Source organism: Gallus gallus, chromosome 19, assembly GCF_016699485.2.
Source record: "Gallus gallus isolate bGalGal1 chromosome 19, bGalGal1.mat.broiler.GRCg7b, whole genome shotgun sequence".
Classification (NCBI taxonomy): domain Eukaryota; kingdom Metazoa; phylum Chordata; class Aves; order Galliformes; family Phasianidae; genus Gallus; species Gallus gallus.
This window is the reverse complement of record NC_052550.1, coordinates 7,764,891-7,790,036: the sequence shown is the minus strand read 5'-3', so window position 1 is coordinate 7,790,036 and position 25,146 is coordinate 7,764,891. Positions and strand designations below refer to the sequence as shown.

Below are 25,146 nucleotides of genomic sequence, written 5' to 3'. Positions count from 1 at the left end.
AGCATGCCTAAAGGAACACTGGTATGAGATTTTTTTTTTTTGCTTTGGAGTGAGCACAGATCAAACTACTCATCGGTTTAGTACTCAGAGCTAGGTCTTGAAACATCACACCCAGTGGCTTTACAGATAACAGCCCACAATTATCACACTGCTTCAGGATGCAGTGATTGGAGGTGCCAGCTGTAGACCGAAGGCTCCTTTATCACTTGTTAGAATTCCTATTTGTAATTAATTAGAATCAGTGGAATAATCTGGATATGAATACCCAAGATAATAAATAGCAAGATCTAACTAATGCTCTTCTTGGACAGCTCCCACACTACTTCCCTCAAGAAAACATTTCCACAATGGGACGTGACAGTCTTAAATCCTGTAGTGCCCATACAGGCTCAGCAGCAGTACTGCAGTTGTACTTCAGAACACATTTCCTTAAGACTTGCTTTCACATGAAGAACATTTCTTGGAAGAAAATAAAGAAGTGTAATATATTTGGCTTTTATATCAACAACACATGAACCAAAATATTACCATAAACAATAGGTTGTGTTTCAGTAGCTTGCTCCTCTTCCTTTCTCAAGGACTCTGATGCATCCAGTTTATCCACCTGGAATCGAGACCAACAATTAAAACAACTCCTCTAGATGAGGTACTTATTCATGGCAGAGAAGTGGAAAAGCCTTAGTGGTATGTTAACACCCATCAAGAAAAGGAGACCATTTACAAATTCAGATCAATTCAAGTAGCAATGTTGGTACTGGTGCAGTCAAGATTGTCCGTTTCCTGAAAAAAACCCTTAATTGAGGGATTTGTGGAACTTCATTGAAAGTGGCTCCAGGCTGAAGCTCTGTATGAAAGGTCCCATACTGGACTAGAGCTACTTTGACATCAGTAAGCTCATCAATGACCGTTGCTCCAACTGCTCCAAACCAACAGCCTGAAGTCAGAAACTCAGAATTTGGCACGGTGTCAGCTGGAGATCTTTGGTGCTGGAGCAACTGCTAGGACAGCGTTCAGACCTGGAGATGGTTCCCTGAATATAACGTTGAGGCAAAGTAATCTGAAGTTGGTATTTGTATGGAGCAGACTGCAATAGCATCCGACATGTCACTTGAGCCTCAAGATTTCACTTTCCAAACCCATTCACTCATGCAATTTAAGTTCAAATGCAGAGAATGCATGTGTATAAGACTTGCTTTTTTCCACTCTAGAACTGTGTGGCAGTCAGCCTAAACCCACAGATATTCAACAAATATTGTGCGAGCTTTACACACAATAACAGGACAAGACTAGCCAGCTTTACTCTGCTGCACAGCAAGTGGGATTGTGCTGTTAGCCCACCCCTACAAAAAGGAAGAGAAGAAACTTCTGCAGTGAAGTATCGTTTGCTACTAAAACAGATACCAGGAAACTCAGCATGGCTACGGTCTAAGGCAGGCCCTGAAACTAAAACCATACAAATTAGGTACTGACATTTTACCTGAGAGATAAGATTTAGAGTGAAGTCAGAAACAATCACGCCAATTACTTTGTAAAACAGTAAGACAACTCGCAAACCAGATTAGTCTTTCATTTCGTGTGTCCTTAATAAAGGAGCTTGAAGATGGGTCCTCCTGTACTTACACAGGGTCAGCATTACGTGTTCAGTTACAACATCCACGAGTTGAACAGATTTCAGTGTAAATGTGCTCCCTTAGCAATTACCTGCAGGCAGCACTAACAGCTTTCTTCTTTCTTAACTGCAAGTTACAACATATCTTCCTTAAACCTGTTAATTTGTAACCTCAGTTAGAGGCATTACTCCAGGAAGTGGCGTAAGCCCTGAGCTTTGAGTTCATTCATTGATCTGGCTTCCATGGCAAGCCTTTTTGTTGTCTCACACCGGTATCTGGCTTGCTGTTGTCAAAGTGCATGAGTGTATCCTTTAAGACTCATTTCCAGAAACTGTGCTGAGAACTGCACTGGTTTTAGCTCAAATAGCACCACAGTGAACATAAAAGCACAAGTTTAGAGATGCAGATCCAAGGAGAATGTGCAGAGATTGCTAATCAGCAGAGGCTTTTGGTTTACATACACTTGGAAAGCCTCCAGCCCAGGACATTCCATGCATTTTTGACCCAGTTTTGATGCCTCTCCTCAAAGTTAAACAAACAACTCCAAGAACAAGTCTGTAACCAGCCTGCAGGATGGTTCTTACAGCACTTGCTTGAGCTTCATCAGGTTCAGTACCCTAACACACTTGTTACAAGATTGTTTAAAAGGCTTTTCCACAGGGACTGCAAATAAGCTGCAGAGGAAAAGTAACATGCATTCAATGTTATTGTGTTATGTGTGCATGAAAAAGAGGCAAAAGTACTGAAGCAGGAGTGAGGTCTGAAGATGACTGCCATACAGGCTCCCCCCAAAAAACCACACGCAGCCCACAGCAATGCCTTGTAGCTTAAGGATAGTGGGATGTAATTGCAATGACTGCTACACATGCGTAGTTTATGCAAACACTGCAGTTCAATTACCTTTTTTCACACACACGCTTTCTTACTGCCTCACTTACTAGCTGCTGAAGGACCTTACACTACGCATTTTAGTCAGGTTAGCCTTGAGTTCCAGTGGTGTATTTACAGCCATCTCATCACAAGAAGCAGTTTACACATAGTCCATCTTGAAGCCATTTGTCAGTTTGTTTGCCCTTTGCTCAACCACGTTAATGGAAAACTAAAACTTGGGCTGGTTTTAAGGAGAATTGAAGAGGTATTTGTACAGAAGAAGATGGACAGAAGCCTTAGAGATTACCCTTAGGAGGGGCAACATTGCATAGCAGAAGGCAAGTCCCAGAGTAGCCTCAGAAGAGCAATTACTTTCTTTTTCTTTTTTTCTTTTTTTTTTAAACAGGTAGCAAAAGAAATTTAATGAAGCTGAAGAGCTTGGAAGGCAGTCTTGTTTCTTTTTGCACAACTACAAGAAATTTACTACAGGGAAGGGAACCACAGACTTGGTCTAAAAGCTGAGGTTTTAAGTTACTACAGGATCTAGAGCACCATGTGAATTAAACTAGCACCATAAGAACTGGACACCTGAATGAGGAAGAGTCTCTTCTGAAGCAGCTAGTATCTATTCTGCCTACTGTCAGCACACATTAGTAATGGTCAAGAGATCAGAAACTGGATCACAGTCCTTGTAACCAGCAAATGCTATATTGATTTATGGCTCAGAGACAGTTGACGAGACTTAATTGTTCCTTACTGTAGGTCATTCTTCTGGCAAGTTTGGCAGTCAGATAGCAATATTTGTTGATCCCTTTATCAGTTTGACTGTGATCCAGCTGATCACCTGTACACCCTTCCTGAGGTTCTATTAGCTTATTAGTAGCAATGAATCTACTTTTGTCCTACTGTACTAGCTACTCATAAAGTTAAACGATTTGCATATGCTTTAGTGATATTTTGTTTGGGGAAAAAGCAGTAGCAGCAGTGTAATAAACGTAGGAAAGAAAAAAAACTCATGCAGAATCCTTAGACTTAGTCCTCCAGACTTAAAGATGGAAAACAAGAATCAACTTTCACCTTTTCCTTTATTGCATCAACCTGCAAAGGAATTCAGAAGGTGCAGCTTAGAAAAATCAAATTCCATATTTAGCATATAAGAGGTAGAAACAAAAGTGTCAGGGAAGAAATAATTAAGGTACAGGAGAGTGAAAATAAAGATACACCAGAAGTATCTGCTTTAAAAAGGCAGCTCTGCTTGTTGCCAGGTTGTACTGCATTGATTTCATTAGCTAACTAGAATTATAACCTAACCTTTCAGAAGGTCACGTTTTAATCTAAGAATCCTACTCCAGGACTACTAGTCCCAAGAGAGGCCTAGTATTACCTCAGTACATCAGGCATATCTGATAAGCAACATTATTGCTTCGATAGCTCCCACCTCCCCCAAAGTACAGCACTTAAGGATAGCAGATTTCTATAGGACTGCAGAGTCCCGCCTCCATGTGTAACAGCCAGGCAAGTCTACTAGGCAAACAGGCACTGGGGACTTCATTGACTCAAGCACTGAACTAAATTTTTACTTCTCATAGAATAGAGTTTTGAACATTAAGGGATTTAGGCTATTTTATCCAATAACATACACTAACAGCTTCAGCAGGACAAATTTTGCAAGTGACAGCTAGCATTTAGCTGTGACTAATCTGGTTCAAGTCTGTCAGAACACTACCAAGCATTTTTGCCATCCTAATGCAACTTCAAGCAAGAGTTGAGTCAAACAGATAGTTAGTGTCATTAAGCATCAGAGCCATGTTTTAAAGTTAAATGCACAGCAGACAAAGTTAACTCGAGTTCTAGCTATAATAAAGTTTTTTAGTATACAGTCTAGAATTTAGTTAGCTTATTCCCTGTTGGGATTTCCAATTGACATGGCACATAAAAAAGCCTGAATCCTGGAGCTACTTAGGACACTGCCCATGGTCAGGCAAATACTACTGATGCATGTTCTGCAACTGGTAGAAAGGGTGGAGTCTGCAAATGTTTCAGTCTCTTAGAGGGCGAAGTCTCTCCCCAGATGGACTGAAAAATAAGTGTGGACATGGACAGACAGACGTTTGACAAAGCCCATATATCGATGTTAGTAGCAAGCAGACAGTCTCAAGGCATACGCACCACAGTGACTAACAAGCTTTCAGTGGTGGAGAAGCACCTGCTCTTACCTTGGTCAAGTATTCCTTCATGACCTGAATAAAGTATGGCATGGCAAAGTCCATGATGTTGTGCCTCCATGCTGTTTCCAAGACAACGTCAGGCCTTAAAAGATCATAGCAGGTAAAGAGACAAGCACCAAAACATTCTTTCTTGTTCTCCTGCAAGAACCACTGCAACAATTCTTCTGCCAACTCAGTATCTTTGGATTCTGAAGCATACTGCATTGCATCCTGCAAGAGGAGAGAGACTGGTTAGCTTGATGTACCACGGTACACTCACTGACATGGATGTGGCATTTAACTAAGCTGCAACTTCTTACTGACATTAGTAGAGAAGAGGCATTCTACAATTTTTTTCCAAGAATTCTACAGCAAGATTTGCCAGATTAGCAAGAGTACTGAGAGGCACCACCTAGTGGCATCCAAACAGATGCAGCTGGACTGGAAAGTTGAGAGAGAGCAAATTTGAGAGTTTGGGAGTCAGTTGAAAGACTCCAAATAAGGCAAGTATACTAAAGCAGATCTGCATATGTGTCTTACCTTATACAGTCTGTCTTTCTTACAGAGCTCCACACTCTGCTTCCAGCGATTGTTTCCTTTGAACAGATATGCAGCAATCCTTCGGAACTCTATCAGCTCGTGCTTCTCCAAACGTTGAGCAAGAGAAATGTTGTCAAAGTTGTCATAAGCATCTATAGAAGTCCTAAGGGCCTGAGTCAAGAACAACAAAAGTTACTCACATCCTCAAAGATGCAATTATTTTCCATATATCTTAGTTCTCTGTTTGCAATTCTAAGATAAAGTACTCTAACTAGACCTGCAGAAAGATCTACATTTTTTGGACAAGCTGGCATTTGACACACATGGAGTTCAAAGTATTCCAGTTTAAACTTTTCAGTAGTGATTGCTGAGATTAAGAGACTGAATATCTACTGTACGGGCTACAGACAGTACAAAAGCTAGACATAACTGTTTGACCTTTCTTCAAATTCTTTCTTTAGCATCCATTGTTTTCTTAAAATAAAAGCTAGATCTGTAACACTCAAAGTAGAAATCTGCCACTCTCCTCAGTAGGAATAACCCAGAAAGCTCCCAAGAAGCCACTGACAGCTCTTCACTTAATCCTTCCCTAGCCGCTGCTGGCCCTGCTTGAAGTCACAATACACTTAAGGAATGTAGGTTAACAGCAAGCAGGCCAAACCTACTGAAAACAAGAGAGAAAGCTGTGTTTCTAAACATTAAAGACAGACTTAGAACACCAGGTTAATACTGACACAGAAGCCAGCTTGAACAGAACTCGTCTGAAGTTCACAAGTAGATCCTTCTGTTTTGAATCACACAACACAAATCCATTTCTGTTTCTGAGACTACCCTTTTGAAACAATACATACCTGGTAGTCTTCTTCAATAATGAAGAGGTTGTTCAGGGACTCATTCACTGATTTGTTGTTGTGATTTTGAACAGAGCGCAAGTAAGGTTTAACCAGGGGTAGCTGTTTAACCTTCAAGGAAGCAGACAGATAAACTTAAGTCACAGTAACTCTTGGGAGACACGCCTTAGCATCCTCTCTGAGAGGCAGCAAAGTAGCAGAATGTTTTAAAATGCTACTATAGCTAAAGGCTTTTCCAATTGCAACTCATTATTTGATCTGAGTAGTAGAAAACGTACCTTTGTGAAGAAGGTGACGGCACGAGTATGGTCAAGTCGAGGGGACAGTACCATCAGCAGATCATTGAGCAACAGAGGTTTGAATTCTAAGTAGAATTGAACTGCTTTGTAGTACAGCTCCACATTGGCCACCTAGAAATGAACAAGGATAGACATTAACAGCAGAAGCTTGATTGTAAAGGAATCCAAATGAAATATGGACATAACCTTAAGACATTCCAGCACAACCAAGCCACAAATGCAAGACTGTCTCTAGAAGTCTTCTTAGTTACTGTAGTTGACTTATTCTGAAATTATGGGGCAGTACCAAAGCACTTTCAATTTTAAACAGATTACATGTGAAGAACGGAAGCGCACATAAAGTTTAAAAGTTTACCTCCTTCCACTAGGAAAGTAATACCTTAGTTATGATATCTTTGAATTGTCCTTCCTTCCAAGCATCTGTTGGGTGATTCATCATTGTGATTATGGCGTTATCGTATTCTTCATACTTATCATATAAGAACACCAATTCAGCCCAGAGATGGGCTTGTTCTGCAGCTCTCAGAACCTAAGCAAAGAACATTTTAGAAATTCCAATCAATATATACATATATTGCTATCAGCACCCAACAGTACTTAAGTGTACTTAAGTACTTAAGCTATTGCAAAAGCTAGGATAAACACAGTCCTGACAGATGTGTTTTAAGTTTCAGGTTTAACAAGTCTGAGGCATCTCACCTTGGGGATGTTGACTCTGGACCAGAACAGTTCCAAGTGCTCCCTCATCTTCTGTGGTTTGAACTTGGAGTAAAGAATTGCTAACTCTGTAAACATCCCCATGTGTGCTCGCTCAAGTCCAAGTGCTGCTTCCAACATAGTTATCAGCTCTTCAAAGTAGCCACGATCCTAAAAAACACAGTTAGAGATGTTTCACATTAGGAATCAATCCGATTAATTGCCAGCTTTAGTCTAAATTCTCTACTGGCAACGCAGTCTTTGTCTATACAATAGCAGTCAGCTTAATTACCTGGTAATAATTGATTAGCTCTTCCAACTCATCTGCATGCACTACAATATGAAGTCCACACATCTGGGCCAGGCGGAATTCTTTTCCATCAACACAAGCAAAGCAGACCTGGAAAGGACAATTGTGTTATAGCTTGCAAAAAGCCTCTGAAGAGGCTAGAGCTTTGGAGTTCTTTGACTTATTCAAGCAGTAAGTTTACCTCTTTCCACGTGCGAGTACTGTTTGCTTTCCGAGCACCATCCACAGCCGCCTGGTATTCACCCAGGTGAACTAAAGTAGAGGCTAAACGGCCAAAGTTGGACACATTGTTATACAACAGCTTAGCAGCTTCATACATCTTTTCATCATAACAGCGATCACCAACCTGTAGGAGAGCACAACCAGGTTATAAGAGCTGTTCAGTCAGACTTAAAACATACAGCATTCAAGCTATTATCAAAATGGAAATGCCTTTAAGGTTCAAGACCTACATAACCAAAGAGACAGAAGATCCAACACCACTTTATCAACAACATCCACTGCTGATGCAGCATAACTGAAAATTAATCTCACTCACTTGCTGGATATGTGCATTGTTGGGTCCATTGATAAATTCTTCTAGCTCTGCCAGACGGTTTGTTTTAGCAAGAGCAAAGATTAATTCTGTTTCCACATATGATTCCCGGGCCTTCTTGCGTGCCATCTGAAGATATTTCACCAGTTCTTCCCAGTTTCCTATCAAACAGAGTTCAGAATGTTTTCTTCTCACCACTGAGATCACTGGCACTTCAGTTATACTACCACCTCAACCTAGCTTTCCATAAATAGTTCAATAGACATTCCCCAACAATTAAGGCCAGCCTTTGTACTGTATGTGCTACATTAGATAAGGCCGTTTATGACAGGCCCAATCGAGTCAATTCTGGTATTAACTGCATGCAAAGACCTCCTTAGAAGCAACTGCTCTGACAGAAGCCTCCAGCTATGTAAAAGAGGTAGCCATAAGACAACTAATTATCTACAAAATCAGTACAGTATCTTCTCCCACCCTTCTTTAGGGCAGTCTTTGAAGGATCAGATTCTTCTGCTTACATCGAGAAATAGGTTTGGCAGAACTGCAGTTTGAGCAATGGATCATGCAAAAAAAAACCTAAGCAAGTTAAACAGCAAAGTTTTATATTAAACTTCATCATACCACTGGCATTGGCAGCTTGAACAACTTCCATGTACGAGGAAGGATCATCTGCTTTAATGTATGAATCAATTGCTTCCTTTACCATCCCTTTCTGAAGCTGTGCTTTAGCCAGCTGACTCCACACAGCAGGCTCATTGCAGCGTTCAGCAAATTCATACGCACGATCCAGGTTTCCAATGTGCTCTATTAATACCTACAGAGAGGGTTACCATGATCAGTCGCTATCTATTAAGTTTTACAAGATACTAAAACTGTGTTTCATATTATAGCTCTTCAGTGAAACCACAGCTGCTTTTAAAAAACAGACAACACTACACAATGCACACAGTACTAACGATCTTATGCTTAAGAAGTTTCCTTTAGTAGAGGATTGGATACACACTGAATACTGGTTCTACTTCATAGGACGTGACACAGAGCAGCTTTTGGTGCTGACTGGTTTTAAGTACCAAAGTCACAAGTTAACAACAAAGTCATCCTGTGAGGATGCACATATCACAGTTATTATGGACAGATTTTAAGATACCTGTACAGCCGATGTGTTTACATCAAACTTCCTGAAGATGGCAAATGCCTCCTCAAAGAGCTCATTACTGATAGCTATATTGGCTATGTCTGGAGCATCATAGTTATCCAGGCGATTGATGTATTCCATGACACGGGTGCGATCAGCCTTAATAGCTGTAAGAATTAGCAGGTTCTGCAGGTTCCTACACAGAGAAAGAAAATACTACTATAAATCAAGTAATGAACAAGAGATTCACCCTCCCTTCTGCAGAAGTTCCTAGTTTGCTCACTGTTCCACATTACAGCAGTTCAATGCTCACATCAGGTATAAATTCAAGTTTCTTGTGACCCAGTTTTGACATTACACACCTGTGCTCACTGAATACAGAGTTATCGAGAACTATTTTCTCCAGCAGTTCAATAAGCTCATTGGGAAGATCTGCAGTCATGAAGGCCTTCACAGTAACAGACACCTCCTCAGGATCCTGGGTCTCTGACAGTGCAGTCTGTACAACCTGTGGGCAGAGTCATTGACAAGTCAAGTGAGCCAGGTGCAAGCAAGTCAGGTTAGGACAGTAAAGGCTTTTAACACTGTAGCTGTTATACCTGGTCAATTAGTGGTCTTCTGTACGGGTTGCTTTCCAGCAGCACACTGGCCCACAGTTCAGGGTCTTTACGGCGAACTAAGTAGCGGGAAAGGCTTTTGAAGAGAGAGTTCTCATTGCACACCTGGTGAAAGGCAAAGGCTTTTCAGAACGAAGTCACATCCACTTGAGCCTACTACTAGTGGACAAACTAATTGTACTGCAACATCAAATAAGTTCCCGAGATGCAGGCTAGAAATCTCAGGCTTTGATACTACACCACTAGCCCCCCATTCTAGAATTTCCAGGGGCAAGTCCCATTTCTCATTCATGTACGGAGGGCCAACCAACCAGCTACCTATTCTGTTGCAAGTGAGCAGTTTCTAGCTTAGTACTTTTTAGGAAGTAAATGCTGTTGTCAGCCATAAGCCTGAAGTACCTATCCCTGTGATATTCATGCTAGCACTTAACCCCCAAGTCCACTGTTAGGGCATACGTACATTGATCAGTTCCAAATCACACTGTCCACGTTCATAAGCCACGCAGGCCAGGTGCGGGTCCCTCTTCTCACAGTACTTGCCAACAACTCGGCTATCATAGTAAGGATTCTCACGCAAAAATCTTTCTGGGTTGTTGTTGCTATCAATGTATATTTTAGCCAATGCATTGTGTGTTGCAGGCTCCTCACAACCCTCATGAATTCTTGCCTCCAGCCAGGGCAGAAGTAGTTTCAGCCTAGAAGGAAGGAGAGTTTTCTTGCATTAAAGGTTGAGTAAGTAACCACTTGTATAGTTTCTTCACTGTGAAAGTCAGCTTTTGTGTATGAAGGAGTCAGTAATTAAACCAGAGTTTCAGTACTCCATTTTGGCTTAGATTCTGTTTCACTATTAAAGGCTACTTAATGGAGGTCCTCACATCAGCCAGAAATTAAAACAGACTGCTGCTACTTTCTCACCCAAAGGCAGCTTCTGGCTGTCATTACCAGATTTAGTTACTTAATGAGGACATGCATGGATGAATGAACATTATAATCATTACCAGTCTAGCAGTATTAGAAGACTTGCAGAAATTTAATACCTATTTCTTTTCTCAACTTCTGCAACAAGTTCATCAGTTGAAAACTGGCCTCTCACTACAAGGATGAGGTTCTTTATCACATCTTCAGAGCAATCCACATCAAGCAGTCCCCCAATAACAACAGGTAGGCGGCTTGGATTCACCTAAACAGGATCATTTTAAGAAGTCAGCACGTTGCCATGGAGCACAGGTAGTCAGTACTTCTCCCCAGAAGAACACATAAAGGATGCTTTGCTCAGAGTGACCTCACCTTGCCCTTTTTCCCCATCTTCTGAGGTTCTGAGCACAGAAAAAAAAACAACCTATTCTGCAGTCATAACAGTGCCTCACCAGTGCTCACTCCCCATAGAAAGACCTGCTGAGTGAACCAATTTGTCCCTGCAGGAAACTGTACAGGAGAATTGCCTGCCCTCCCTGCCCCAAAGCTGGAAGTTAAAACTATCTTAAGAAACCCATAGCTATTCTACCAAGTCTTCCTCCTTTACGAGGCACATTACCAGGGTTACTGCTCAATTTGACTGGAGAATAAATAAAAGATGTGACTCCCATTAGGGTTAGCTTGTCAAAGGCCACTAACAGATACTCAGACTTCACTCAAGTATGAGGTTTTTTGCCAAATAACTACAAACATTATGCTTATAGTTGCATACAATACTAGAAAGGTTGATCAGTTTGACTCACAAAAGCCAAGTGACCAGTTGGAGCTTACCTTCTGTACATAAATCTCAATATATTTTTGGAGATTATTTCTATATAGGTACAGCACCAAGTCATGGACAAAGTCGAAGCGATCACACACAATGATGAGTGGTAGCTGGTCAGTGAGTTTAGCTTCCTACAAGGAGAAGAACTTCCATTATTTGGTTTTGTTCTCAGACTTAAGCAGGCAAATACAATTAAGCACTTGAACTTGAAAGCTCAAAATTCAATGGTTAATCAAATAACAGTGTATTACTCAACTTATTGTTTTCAATATGCAGCAAAACAGAGTACTCACACCCATATCAGGGCGTACAGCAAGAAGCTTTCTGAAGTTTAACTGTGGTTCTTTGCATGGCAAGATCTATGAAGTTTTACAACACAGTACAGCTATTGTAAGTCTAAGCTATAGGTAGCATTTTTAGTTGCCACTGGTGTTTGGTGTGCAGGATTAGCACTCTGGGATTTCAAAAGGAATTTAACCAAGACTTGAGTTGTAGATCACAACAGAAAGCTTACAAACAGAATTGACTTTAAGTGTCACATGTCCTGTGATACCTTACAGCAATGGATTTAGAGAACAGTAAGAATCAAACTAGTACTAAAATTGTTAACCAGATTAAGTTAGCTAAAACCATTCCAAGCATGAGATTACAACAGTTACAGCACGAAAGCTTGCCTATGTGCTGGACACTAGTCCAGACATGTATTTCAGATCACTTATTTGAACATGCACATCCCAGAATATAATCCTACATATACAAATTATAGTTAAGGAGTTTACACAGGGAGGCCTGTACTGGGAGATTTACCTGGTACATGTCCTGCACATTCCAGACATGGAACAGCACAAAAAACAATAGCTTTCATCAGGAATTTGACAGCTCGATAACTTAACTTAGCTGGCTTGATCAATTTACATACCTTACACCTCAGTGAAACCAGTTGTTTGTTTTTTAATAGAATTCTCATTTCAAATGAGTTTTGCCATCTTCGGATACGATCAGCAAAATCTAAGACTATACTGCGTACCTGACAAACACGAAGGCAGGAAATGTTCCCAGATAGTTTTCCCCTCCCACACTGTTTCCACTATTTCTAACAAAGTTATGTTCATCAATAAGATCAGTACTGATAACAGGCTATAGAATCTGAACTTAGAGTGCACTACATTCTTCCACTCTTCTGAACAATGTTAGACATGCTCTGAATCCCAGCAGGAATGGTCAGTTATCATGTATTTACACTGACTGGCATATCCTAGCAGAACTAAACCACAGTTCACTTGGCTGAAGTTTCCAAAGGAAAAGACTTATTTTCACAAAGCTGCCTCATTTCATTGGCAACACAGACCATGTTTTATCAGAACCTCAAACAATTCAAGGCAATTCACCACTATCCAAATGTTACCTTGAGGAAGTTTTTAACACGTTCTGGATCATAGCAGTTGCTCTCCCTGCAGATTCTTTCTACTTCTTTAATCTGTCCTGTCTTGCATGCAGCTTGAATATACTTGAAGTGCACATCTGGATCCTGGCTAAAGTTTACAATGGAGCCCAGGAAATAAAACAAACCTTGGAGGAAACAGTCAACATGTTATTTTGCTAGTACCTGACTGGAGAAATATTAGCTTCTGAGAAAGTCTGCCAAGTTTTGTTTACAAGAAAAATTGAAATTGGATTACTGCAGCAGTTTACAAAGGCTACACAAATTTATGATGAGCATTTTGGACAAAGGAAGAATGCTAGCAGTTTCTTCAATTGCAACACTTGACTTTGTAGGTTCCCTACAGCTCAAAGCTTTCTGGTAGCATTCAAAAGAACTGAAATATTCCAGACAACAAAGATATGCAATACTGAGTGTTGGTGCCAACTTAAAAGAGGAGCTTTAAGCTTTAGGTCAGGTTTCAAAATAGTTTTGAGGAAGAGGTACTTAAGCTAAATATGGCTTTCAACAGGGAAGACAGTCCTTCGTATACACTTGTACAAAGATGAGCACTAGTTCCTTTTGCTAGAGACAGGAGCATGAACTCACCTTCAAAGCTCTTGAAGGACTCAAACAGCTCAATAAGTGACTGTGTTGATAGCTGTTCGTGGTATTTTGAAGCTACCTGGACACAAATCTGCAGGTTCTGACGAATGTTGGCAGATAACATAGCACGCAGACACTCCAGCGAATCTTCTACTGACAAGGAGCCAAAGTAGTTCACTAGCCACTGCAGAAACACATCAGCCATTTCAGACCCAAGTAAAACACTGTGCAAGCTGAAATCAGTGTTGAAAGAAATTTTCAATTGCCTGGCTTTTGCTAGATTCAGGATATTTGATTTCATACCTCAGGATTGAGAAGATGAGTGTGAACTACTGCACGCTTGATGTCATACAAGTCTGTGAAGTGTTCAAGTGCTCTCTGCAGCAAGCCAGCTTTCTCACACAGCTGAGCTATGTGAGCCCGATCATAATGAGTAAACATTTGGTTTCCCAGGATAGCATCTGCAACCTAGAAGTAATAACAATCAGTTTCTACAGCACTGCCACAATTCATTGCATAGCTCCATATAAACAGCAACACACAGAAACTCTAAAGAAGTTTCTCTTCACTTCAGATAATTATCTTAGGGGTTTGAAGAACTTATTAAAAAAAAAAAAGGAATGATGACTTTACAGTTAAAGCAGAGATGCTTTCATAATTTTACTTGTTTATCAGTGGCATTTGATACAAACCACAAACTAGTGGCTAGTCCAGCTACAGACAAACCTGAACAGTATTACTCTCAAAGCATACCTGGGGTGCATGCATGAGGTTCATCTCAAGTAAACGTGTTTGCAGGGGACCTTCTGAGGGGCGATTATTCTTCAGTGCATCCAGCAAGAAGGCAGTACATTGCTGAATTAAGTTATATTCCATAAAAACATCCACAATCTGAAAAAAGAAAAAAACAGGCTTTTGATTTAGACCTCGAAGCACACTTAGACAAAGTAACATCAATTGTGGCTTCTACTGCATTAAGCTGCCACTTACATTCTTAGAACTAAGCAAGAAACAGCATTGCCCCAGTGAAGTAAGCCCAAACATACATTTCAAAATCCTTCCCTAATGGTACGTAATATGCCTCCTTTTACCAATTTAAGGACTCAGGAGTTAACATTACATAGTAGTAAAATTATTTACTTGTGTTATGTCTGCAAGAGGCTCTTCATCTTGAACAAGCATTTGGGCAAACTGCTGTCCTTGATCAGGGCTGATTCTCATTACGTTCCTCAGCAAGAAAATCCAGTCTGGAGTATATCCAACCTGAAGAGATAGTGAAAAGTAGTAATTCAACAAGAGAATAAGCTTTGTTACATACAGAGCTCAGTAAAAGCCTCTGTCAGCAGCTTACACAACCCAGTCACAATTTCCTCATTTGGAGGAGGCCACGTAGGGAAGTACGAGAGGATACACGTATGAAGTTCAGGAGTAATTAATAACAACAGAACCTTAGATCTAACTAGATAGTACATAGAATCTCAGATACCAATTATTCTTAAACAGAGAATGGATATAGCAATCAAGTTTCCTCTTACCTTCTTAGCATACAAAACAATCTTCTGGACTTGTCCTGTTTCAGCAAAACACTGGATGACTTTGTTTGGAACATTGGCTCTCAGATAGACACTAAGTGCTAGCGTAGGGTCTACAGATTTCACAAGGTCTCCCAGCTCCTCTGAGCACTCCAGCTGTTAAAAGTAAATACTGTAAGCCGACCCTGACAGTGTTATACTAAAGTGCACTATTATGTTCTTCCTTATTTTTCTTCTTGTTTATTAAACAAAAAAACATTAAGAATTCTACGGACAGCATCATCTTGGAAGAAAATTGATAGATGTTCATCTTATCTCAGCTGTTTGATAACTCTAGTGCACTGAAGAGCTACCCAGCTGAGTTTTCCTCTCAAAAACAGCATTTTAAGGCAGTTATGTCCCTTTAAGTCCCTAGAAGTATCCATCCCAACCATACCTTATCTTCCTTTAACCATTTTTCCAGAAGTTGTTTGCGTCCCTGCTGAAGCACTGGTCTGCAAAGTTCCAGAGACTCATACTTATTCAGCTGCCCTTGGTCAAGCAGAATACCAAAATACTGGAGTAAAGGGGAAGTCTGTCCTGGTTGTGCTGGAACACTCTGGAAACGGCGTATGGTGTCTGGAGTACGCAGAATTCCCTGCCAGAAATAGAGATGCATTTCAGTTTTCTGTTCTGCTATTGTGGCTTGGCAAGAGTTCCTCCAGAAAGCTGAAGTTAGAAATGCTTACTATGGCAACATTATGTTTTTCCAACCCATAAAAATTGTCAGAAGCAGTATGGCTGAACACTGCAGTGGAGATGTTCTGACAGAAGACGTGCAATAACAGCCTATTAAATATGTATTGATACTAGTCTTAAGTTCAGAGGACAGTCCTACAAAATTAAGACTCTCTTGTCCTTGCATTCAGTTTCCTCTGATCTGAATTTAGCATGCTAAAAACTCTTTGCTCTTAGTCACTCTTTTTTTACCCTACTTCCAGGTATGGGCCCTGTTGGATGCTGTCCTTTCACAGAGACTTCCCCTATCACTGGGGGGATTCAAGTAAGTACTAGGAACATTAAGCTACAGAGGCATTACTTCAGTTATTCCTCTCTCCCTCTGTGGGTTCTATCCCAGTTTTAGAACCTTCTAGCATACAAGTACTGTCAGAACACTGTGTACAGGTTTCTCATGGGTATGTTAAGAAGCACTACATTAGGACAGCTGTCTAGTCTTGCCACTAATGAAATTTGGTGAACTTTTTTCCTGATGAACAAAGCTTAAGTTAGTAGAGACCAGTACTATTCTGAATGCTCAACCATTACCTTTGGGGCATTAGCTGCCACTTTTGCTGCCTCTGAATAGTTCCCTTGTGCAAACAATGCATTGAATTTTCTGGCAAAAAGTTCCTCAGCTCCAGCCAGGTTGTTGCGGACAGCCATCCGTAAAGCTAGGTCAGGATTCTGCAGAACATTTGTGATGTAGGGAATAATATTCTCTTCTTCCACACAAACTGATAACACCTGAATAAATTATCAAGGAAAGCTCCCAGTTAGTTCAAATATAAGAAGAAAGCCAACTGCTAAGTTCGTCTCTAAAACAAAAGCTATAGTATACACTGAAAGCTTTTCCATCTCTTGATAATGGCAAACCTTTACCATTATTTAAGAAACACACCTCTAGCTGGAAAGAACCTCTGTTTAACCATTTACTGCATCAAGGGAGACGAGTAACAGTCTGTTTGAACTGTTTATAAAAGTCAGAAATAACAGGGCTCTAAGTATAATTCTGTAATGTGTACTCAGCATCTTAAGTAACCAATCCTAGAGGACAAAATAGGAACAAATCTGCTCAGAATTACTAATACAAGCAACAACATGTAAGATAGCTCAGTCCTGAGACATAGCTGCATGTCAGCAGACTGGTTCAACCAAGTTAGATATACATGGAGACAGGGTAGCACGTTTTCACTGGGGCACACAACATAGTCAGAAATAAAATGTCTTGAATGAAGAATTTCAAGTTTGTGTATTAAGACTGCATTAATGTGTGCTCTGTAATAAGGCATCATCTACCTAAGTGGACGTATACTCTAGCTCTATCCTCACAGTGAACAGTGCTTAGACCCACTGACTGCCATTAAATATATATATATTTATAATTACGCAATGAGAACATGAGTTGTAAAAAAAAAAAACCTAGAAGACAGGCAAGCTGTGCTCATGTTCAGATGACTGATATTACCATACTCCTCCCTCTGTTTTCTGTCTCATTCATTTGTGAAGACTTTAAGTATCAATGTGAACACTGCAGCCTTATCATTAAAGTTCAGTGGGATTGGCTAAGCAAGCGATTTCTATTCCTTACTTGTCCCTTCCTGTTTACTCCTATAATTCCAGCTGTTGCTTCATGCTGTGCAGTAACAAATATGGTCTCTCCACTGATTCTGTTCATGTAGATACAGGTGCCAGTTTCCAGGTCATACAAGTGGATATAGCCATACTTTGTTATCAGAAACACCACATCATGCTTGTCGCTGATCTGCAAGACAGGAATAGATTAAATCAATTTTGGTATTGAATAAAATGATTAGATTCTTTTGGGAATCAGATAATTACATCACTTCAAAAGAACTAGAAGTGCTGCTACATCTTTACTGAATACTTGAGTACTCTCACAGTAGACTGAGGTTTTAATAGCTCAGAAGTCTGTTCAATATACACAAATATTTGTTCTATAAATAAGAATGAGCCATCTTCACACACCGCTTAAGTCACCATTTTGACTTTAGCACTACTGAAGCAGGAGTAAAAATCACACTAGTTAAGTTTAGTGCCAAGCTTCGGGTTTATAACGATCACAGGCTTCCAGTGCCCTGCTATTCAGTCATATCCACCAAGAGAACCTGCAGATTGGTTCCTGTGTATGGCTATCATACCTGCATCGCAACAGGAAAGTCATTCTGTGCTTCAGGAGGAAAGAAGACATCCACTGCTTTCTTTGGGAAGGGCTGATTCCCCGTTGGTGGTGTGCCAACCTCGATGATGTGCAACTGTGTAACAGGTAAGATTAGTTTGTTAGTTACCATGTAATACATGTAACAAGAGATTTAACAATAAAGATATGGCAACTCTTTTGCTGCCAAGCCTAAATCCAATGCTTATGCAAGCAGAAGAGCTAAACCAGTCTTCCTGAGCATTTGCACAGGTGTAAGGTGTAGCATACTGTACTCACGCTCCATACATGACGAAAATGATTGAGCATGATCTTTAGTTTTCTCTAGCTACTTAGAAGCCTAAGGATTCTCTTAGGTCACTTTTTATGCACTCTTTCAACTTGGCTCACATTCTACAGAGACAGCTCAGAAAACGGCTTCTCTGAATCTAGCTTTAGTTCTACTTTGTTTCCACTTTCACTTACAGTAGTTCATATAATGCTGGTGCTGGAATTAGACAGTGGCAACATCACCGGCCCATTTTTTTGATCCTGTAATTTGGAAGTTAAGTCTGATACTGGGAATCAGCAAAGAGATTACAACAGCTTTTCACTTCAGCTTTACTAGTGCAACTGGGAGTCACATCCTTCAAGCTGCTAACTAGTTTGCAGTCACAACACGCCACCTCACTTCATGACTGGAAACAGACTTCCACAGCAGGTAGTCCTGTTGTGAAGCTGTACATGCCCCAGCTTTCATACACATTACAGAAGGAACATCAGACTAATAGGCAGTCCTTTGCTTTTTTCCTTATGGCAACCTGGTCTATTAAGCCACTTTGTTTCCTGAAAGCAGGTAATCAGGATGAGTCACTGAAGATTACGGCAAGTTTAGAACCAAGTCTTACCTTACCCCCAGCTTGCCCTCTTACTGCAAAACAGAAGAGAGTGGATTCTTCAGCGTTTCCTTCCATCTTGAACTGCGCAAAGCTAGCTGCGTGCCCCTCGATCGGCTGTGAAACTTTTCTGTCTACAGAATAGAGCTGCATTGCTCCCACAACACGGTTTTGCTAGATGAGACAGAGCAACAGTCAGACGCAGCAAGCACATGACCAGCAATTTCACCTAAGTTAATGTTACTAAATACGTTGTCATACTAAGCTGAATTACCTGTGCAGATATGCCGGTTAGCAGTAGCCATTTCTGCTTTGCATCAGTACGGTAGTTGATGATCTGGCAGCCAGCAAGACTAGAGTGGCGATCAAACATTTTCACAGGCTGGGACTCCCCCTCCATACTCCAATGGTAGACTGCATTATCCGTTACAAGGGCAACAGTATTCAGAGAGATCCACTTCCAGAAGGTGACGTCATCTGTCATCGTATGAGCCTTCATTTTGCTCTTCATTTCAATGTTAAATATTTGAAGCGTTTTTCCAGCTGGAAAACATAACGTTGTTAGCCAGGTTGTTGCAGTTTCCACCTGTCACTTCAAGCCCTGGTTAAAAGTAGAAGAGCTGCATTGTGATGTTAATCTATCATGACTTTTTTAGACCATGCTATAGTATATCAGCAGCATTTAGTGACTAATTATTACTTTTAACCAGACTACATTCCTAATTTTACCACCACATATTCATATGCTTTTTGGTCTGAATTTGCCATTCACTGACCAATCAAACAGATGTGGAAAAGAGCTTGGTAGAAGGCAAAAGCTTCAGCTACACAAGCTGTATGATACTTATGTATATCAAAACCAGGCTATGGTAATGCTGAGTCTCTCAGAGGTCATGAGGAGAGCTATGTCAGTGTCATTCAAAATGAAGTCCACATCTGTTTCAAGAATAACACAACATAACATGAAAAAGTCAAGCTGCTAGAGAGCTGTCATAATTCAGACTCATTAACCAAAACCCTTCAGTCACACTATCGGGGTACACAGAGCTACTGGCTGCAAACCAGACTAACACAAACTGTGCAAGGAAAGGAATCTAGCAACCAACACAAGCTCTAAAAAGTAAAAGGACAAGTTACTTTAATTACACAGAATGGTGAATGAAAAACCTCAGAATGTTAGGCTTTCAGTTGTTTAACACGCCTGATCAGCCGTGTCCACCATAAACCTGAGCTGTTTGATTCTGTTTTCTGTTTTCATAAGACAAGACAGCAACTAGTACAGTCAATTGAGATAACTCACCATCTGCACACACAAGAAAGCATTAAAGTTGTGACAAAACAGTAGCACAGTATTAAAGTCAAACTCACATAACATGGAGAACATTTAAACATTTCCATTAGCAATACATTCATTTTGAGGGCAACAGAACATTCAAAACCTCTTGGGAGGAAAACAACGACACTGCTGGAGACTTCAGAGGCATGTTTGTTCACTGTATTGCCAGAGATACCAAGTTAGGTGACCTTGTGCTTCCTGGACTAAACAAGTCTTCCATGGGTAGTTTTACGTCTCTTATCTCTGGCTGATACAACAAAAATGCACTGATCAGTGCACCGGTCTCTTCCAGCGAGGCCAGACTATGGCCTCTGGGAATATTTCCCTTCCTCCCTGGTCTTTGTTTCCCACTCTATAAAGAGAAGTTCAGTTAACAGACCGTATATGCTCAGGAGATCAGGTCTCACTTCTCTCCAAGATCATTCCAGAAGTATCCTAAAGCCCGTACTTTCCTTCCAGCTCTCCCTGCACTGAAGCTGTAAGCATTCTGACTGCAAAGCAGAATGGTTCATCTTGATGATCAACAAAACAGTAGCAAGCTTTAACTAAAAATTATTACCCAGCTACTTTCAGAATAACTGAAAATGCATTGAACTCAAGCTCCCATTAAGCTGTGGAAAATTGGAAAGGCATCCTCCCACATAAGCTGCCTGAGAGAATTAAGTCAGTCATAAACTAGCACTACAGAGAGCTCTGCAGCTACCTCAAACCTCTCTTTACTAGGACTTGCATACCTTTTAACGCAATGACTTTACTGGCAGGGTTCATGATAGCACTGTCAGCTGAAATTGGTCTTCGAATTGGGTTGCTGGGGTCATTCATGTCAATGATCACCACTTGAGCCTGTTCTCCTACTTTCTCTCTTATGCAGATGAATTTGTCTGACTCCATCGTCAGAGTGCTGAACCCAATGTTTGCTGGGTTGATGCCCAGATTTTGGAGCTGGAAAACAAAAAGGTTTAGCATTAAGTTACTACATTAGCATAATCACCAAAAGCTTTTGTGAAGGCCACAGAAGATACAGGAGATAGGAAGTCTGCCTGTATCTTTTCATAACACAACTAAAAGCACACATCCCATAAATGGCACAGCATAAGAATCCTTGCCCACCCTCAGTCACACCCAGTTGGCTACCCGAAGAAGCTCTGCAGTGCTCAAGCACTTGGTTCCTTGCCTACAAGGCCTGGTACAATTTGCTTCAAGTGCTCAGACTTTGAACCTCTCAGATGGCTTAAGGGACACGGAACTTGGCAGCTCCTAGTGCAGTGCCTGGGTCACAGCTTCAGTACTCACTGCCATCAGCTTTGCTTCCAGAGCCCTATCTCACTCCATTTGAGCTTGGCATCTATCACTATTTCAAGCTTAATGCCACATGTGAGGTGCCTGAGCTTTATCTTTATCCTTGTGGAGTTAAAAAAAGCTACTTGTCTAGCATTTAGCCTAGCCCTGTCTAGCAGTGAGGCTGTATATCACCGAGAAAGCAGATCTAACCAACAGGATGGACATTACTGTCATCAGAAATGGCTCATCACAGCCTTACTTAATACTCAAGATATCCACAAGCCATCTCCCTTTCTGCTGAGCCAGTCTGCTTCTGTAAACCTTGAAATGCATACCTTGAAATGACAATTCTAGCACAGCTTGCAATAAATTGCAGTTTAGTTGGCGCCTCCTCATTGTGCTTTTGGACTAATATCAACATGGCAGTACTGAAACATTTACTCCATTTTTAACAGGGGAAACCAAACTGCTTACTACATGCTGCATACAGATGTCCAGATTGCAGCACACACCTTCAGCACAGGATCAGTTTTCTACCACCAGGGCATTCATCCCTCCCAGCACTTCGTGCTCCAGAGGAGGCCATGAGAACTTCTGCCCCTTTGCATCCCCCAAGGAGAGATGGTTCCTTCAGAGCATTGTTCTAATTCAAAGAAACAGCCAAGTCCTTATCAGCCTGGCACTGCACAGGCTTGGAGGTGACCACGCCCCAGCCAGGCTGTCTCAGCTCCTTGCAGCTCTGGATAAAGAGGGTGTTTTACTCCATTTCCCTCTGCTCTGGCTCTCAGGCAGCACATGGGAGGAGCAGCTGAGTTGCACTGCATGGAGTTAGCAGAGCAAGCTTTGCTTACAGGCATTGCTATGAATGGGCCACATCAGCCAGGGGATGGAGGTGGCGGATCTCAGCACAGCTTGCACTGAGGCTCAGAGCAAGTCAGCTCTATCTCCTTGAGTGTGCTGAAGGAGAGTATTTCTGGAAAATGATTCAGCCTTTGTGTTTGGTTCTACAGTCACCCTGCATTAAGTCCATTGTCTCAAAGGGCACTATTTCATTATGGTTCTCTGGCAAGATGGTAAGACTAGAAGCAAAACTGATTTAAGCAAGCGGGTTCACATCTCCACTTCACAACCATTATTGGTGGGATTCTCCAAGCCCAAGAGTGGCACCTGAATAAACAACCTGCTCGTATCCTTGCAGGTAGAGGGGGGTCTGGAGACCTAACTAATAGTTTCTTCTGGAAGACACCCACAAGGATGCAGTGCTTCCTCCTTCTAGGGCTGCAAGCTGAAAAAGTGCTGCTTCACTCAGCAAGGGCTCCATTTCCTTGTTCAAAGAGAGCAGTTTGAGAGCACCAGGCACTCCACCTGGCTGTGACTCACAGCACCACATTCAAATGGGCATGGTTAGCAGAATAAACCAAAGCAGCAAGTCCAAGCAGATGGCAGAAATCTTAGGAAAGTCTAGACATAACCACTGGATCAAAGTTGTGTACATACTGCAGGACAAATAGATCTGAACTGTGATGAAGCTGCCATCTGCTAGGTGTCACACCTGAGGCATACAGCACACATGGAAGATGTGGTTGTTCTTAAACTTACTGAGATTTTCAAGGACAAAAAAACAAAAGTGAGTTACCACTGGAGTTCTGAAGCAAGCCCAGGAAAGCTTTCTGATGGAGGCACGACCTTTAGCAAGCTCTTTAAGCACACGAGGTCCTTTTGCTTACACTTCATCTCTGAACCTCAGGAGACCGATCCAGATGCGTGAATCAAACACCAGGACAGGGTTTACACCTGATGGTGGCAATCTCTGCTTCACCAGCCTGAGTGTCACCTGCTTTGCTGGTAAAGGTTACAGGAGCTCCCCTGCCTCCACTCCAGACCCGATGCCCACAGCTCCTCAAGCACGGACCGCTTCCCCCAGCACTGGTAATTCCCTTCCCCAGACAGGCTAAAGTTCAGCTGACTGAAGAACAAGAGTTTAAAAGTTAAGTAAACAGAGACTAAGTTTACTACCAGAGAACATAATAGTAGGCTTTTATTAGAAAGATTTCAATACTATTTCATGGATGAGCTCCAGAATTCACAACTAAAGGGATTTTACAGCAGATTTTTTCTTTGTCTTCTCTTAGTATTCAGGAAAAAAAAATAAAAGCAATCATTTAATACGGCACTCATTCAGGTCCACCAGCTTTTACCAATTCAGGAACAAGCCTAAAAAGAAGGAATCATTAAATACTCTTACGTTATGCTATGAAAAACACTTCCTTGGCTTTCGCGTAGATACAAAAGCAGAACTTGCTGGAGTGCTTGGGCAACCAGTTTCCAGTTGAAGCAGTTTTACACTGATGTTTGCAGCAGAGCTCAGTTCCAGCAGTGCTCTGAAAGCACACTGAAAGAAAGGCTTCTATGAAGGAGAGGCTCCATCGATGGATTGCCAATGACAGCAGGATCTGTTCTGCTCAGCGGAGACTCAGGCCTGAAGGAACCCTTTTGCTCGAGGTTACAGAGTTGAGTCAACTGTGGGCTGCACTGAACCATCAAATTTCATGATGGCATTTATCTGGGCAGTGTTGAAAAGCAAATGGCTCTAACACAGTAAACAAGAGCCTGGTTAGTAAGATGATTTTTTCACTGCAATATGCCTCAAGTATGGGTAACTTACCCAGGGAAGCTGTGGTAGCACACACGCATGTTTGACATCAAAATGAATAGTAAAACTGCTGACAACAGTCACTTTGATGACCCTTTCCTGGAACACTGGCTTTCTTGTGACAGTTTGCTTAGTTGTCAAATAGTTTCCCCCTGCCTACAAGGAAGGGTGCAGAACTGCTGAGCACGCATTCCACCTCGGCTTTTACACTCAACAGGATGCAGCACGGGCAGCTGCAGAGTCCCCATCCAGAGAGCCCTTATCTGTGTGCTGCTGGAAGTCACATCGCTGGGATGAGCCCATCAGCAGAGGCATTCTCAGCCCTCTGAGAAACCTGCAGGTTTATTAGTGGTTGTTTTGTTCTTTAAGTAAAGCACCTTGGTGTGCAGTGAGTCACATTGGTTCTATCGCAATCGGCCACTGAGCCCAGCAGGCACCGGGCTACATTTCAGCCACTAATCCAGTTCCATCCATGAAACTTAGCAAAGCAAACCTGAGTCACACAGAAGATTCATGTCCACGCTGATCTGTCGAAAGTAGTGACCACACAGCTGCACCACAGTATGCTGACAGCTCTGAAGCAGTCCACGCTTACTGCTGCAAGGTGGGAATTACAGCTTGAGGCAGACTGGGAAGTCATACTTCCAACAGAAAAGAGACCTCCATCATATTGAAGACTTCTACATCCTTCCTATTTTCTGCCTGATCCTCAGCAGCCCAAGGCAGCCCTCCAGTTCCCACCACTACCAACACACTGCAGGACTGTTTGGGTTAGAAGCTCTGCAGCCCAGGGCAGAGCTGCTGCTGTGGCCATCTCCCCATGGGGAGGTCCCCCCATCCCAGCACAGAGCCCTGCAGGCTGCTGCTTCCACTTCCCGCTGCGAGGGGCTTGGCGAGAGGCCTAGCTTATCAACTGCTTAACTAATTGCTCCTATCCAATTAGTCGGCGCGCACACTCGTCAGCTTGTCTGGATTCTTCATTACAGATTTTCCCCCACACCCTCTGTCAGAACATTCCAAGCTTTAGGAATTCACGTCCATGAAGCAGAGAGGGAAGCCCCACCATAACAGTGTTAGGCAGAGCAGTGCTGCCCTCC

The 25,146-nt window shown here is 41.7% G+C and overlaps 1 protein-coding gene across 2 annotated transcripts in view; it reads right to left on the bottom strand.

Moving 5' to 3' along the window:
* CLTC (clathrin heavy chain) overlaps window positions 1-25,146 on the bottom strand; it is a 29,497-nt gene that overhangs the window by 1,199 nt on the left and 3,152 nt on the right. Inside the window, exons 2-32 of one of the 2 annotated variants that reach the window (XM_015295663.4) lie at window positions 20,850-21,057; window positions 19,054-19,322; window positions 18,792-18,953; window positions 17,888-18,001; window positions 17,317-17,490; window positions 16,275-16,472; window positions 15,406-15,606; window positions 14,973-15,125; window positions 14,578-14,700; window positions 14,191-14,328; window positions 13,741-13,905; window positions 13,441-13,621; window positions 12,817-12,980; window positions 11,417-11,542; window positions 10,708-10,850; window positions 10,131-10,365; window positions 9,653-9,775; window positions 9,416-9,561; window positions 9,066-9,249; window positions 8,540-8,732; window positions 7,922-8,079; window positions 7,565-7,729; window positions 7,366-7,473; window positions 7,077-7,244; window positions 6,757-6,906; window positions 6,357-6,488; window positions 6,079-6,189; window positions 5,228-5,398; window positions 4,697-4,918; window positions 3,558-3,578; window positions 529-604 (exon numbers count right to left, since the gene is read on the bottom strand). In XM_015295663.4, coding sequence (XP_015151149.1) covers window positions 529-604; window positions 3,558-3,578; window positions 4,697-4,918; window positions 5,228-5,398; window positions 6,079-6,189; window positions 6,357-6,488; window positions 6,757-6,906; window positions 7,077-7,244; window positions 7,366-7,473; window positions 7,565-7,729; window positions 7,922-8,079; window positions 8,540-8,732; window positions 9,066-9,249; window positions 9,416-9,561; window positions 9,653-9,775; window positions 10,131-10,365; window positions 10,708-10,850; window positions 11,417-11,542; window positions 12,817-12,980; window positions 13,441-13,621; window positions 13,741-13,905; window positions 14,191-14,328; window positions 14,578-14,700; window positions 14,973-15,125; window positions 15,406-15,606; window positions 16,275-16,472; window positions 17,317-17,490; window positions 17,888-18,001; window positions 18,792-18,953; window positions 19,054-19,322; window positions 20,850-21,057 — 4,882 coding nt within the window. The remainder of the gene's footprint in view (window positions 1-528; window positions 605-3,557; window positions 3,579-4,696; window positions 4,919-5,227; window positions 5,399-6,078; window positions 6,190-6,356; window positions 6,489-6,756; window positions 6,907-7,076; window positions 7,245-7,365; window positions 7,474-7,564; window positions 7,730-7,921; window positions 8,080-8,539; window positions 8,733-9,065; window positions 9,250-9,415; window positions 9,562-9,652; window positions 9,776-10,130; window positions 10,366-10,707; window positions 10,851-11,416; window positions 11,543-12,816; window positions 12,981-13,440; window positions 13,622-13,740; window positions 13,906-14,190; window positions 14,329-14,577; window positions 14,701-14,972; window positions 15,126-15,405; window positions 15,607-16,274; window positions 16,473-17,316; window positions 17,491-17,887; window positions 18,002-18,791; window positions 18,954-19,053; window positions 19,323-20,849; window positions 21,058-25,146) is intronic. The other variant, NM_001080117.2, reaches the window with a different exon arrangement.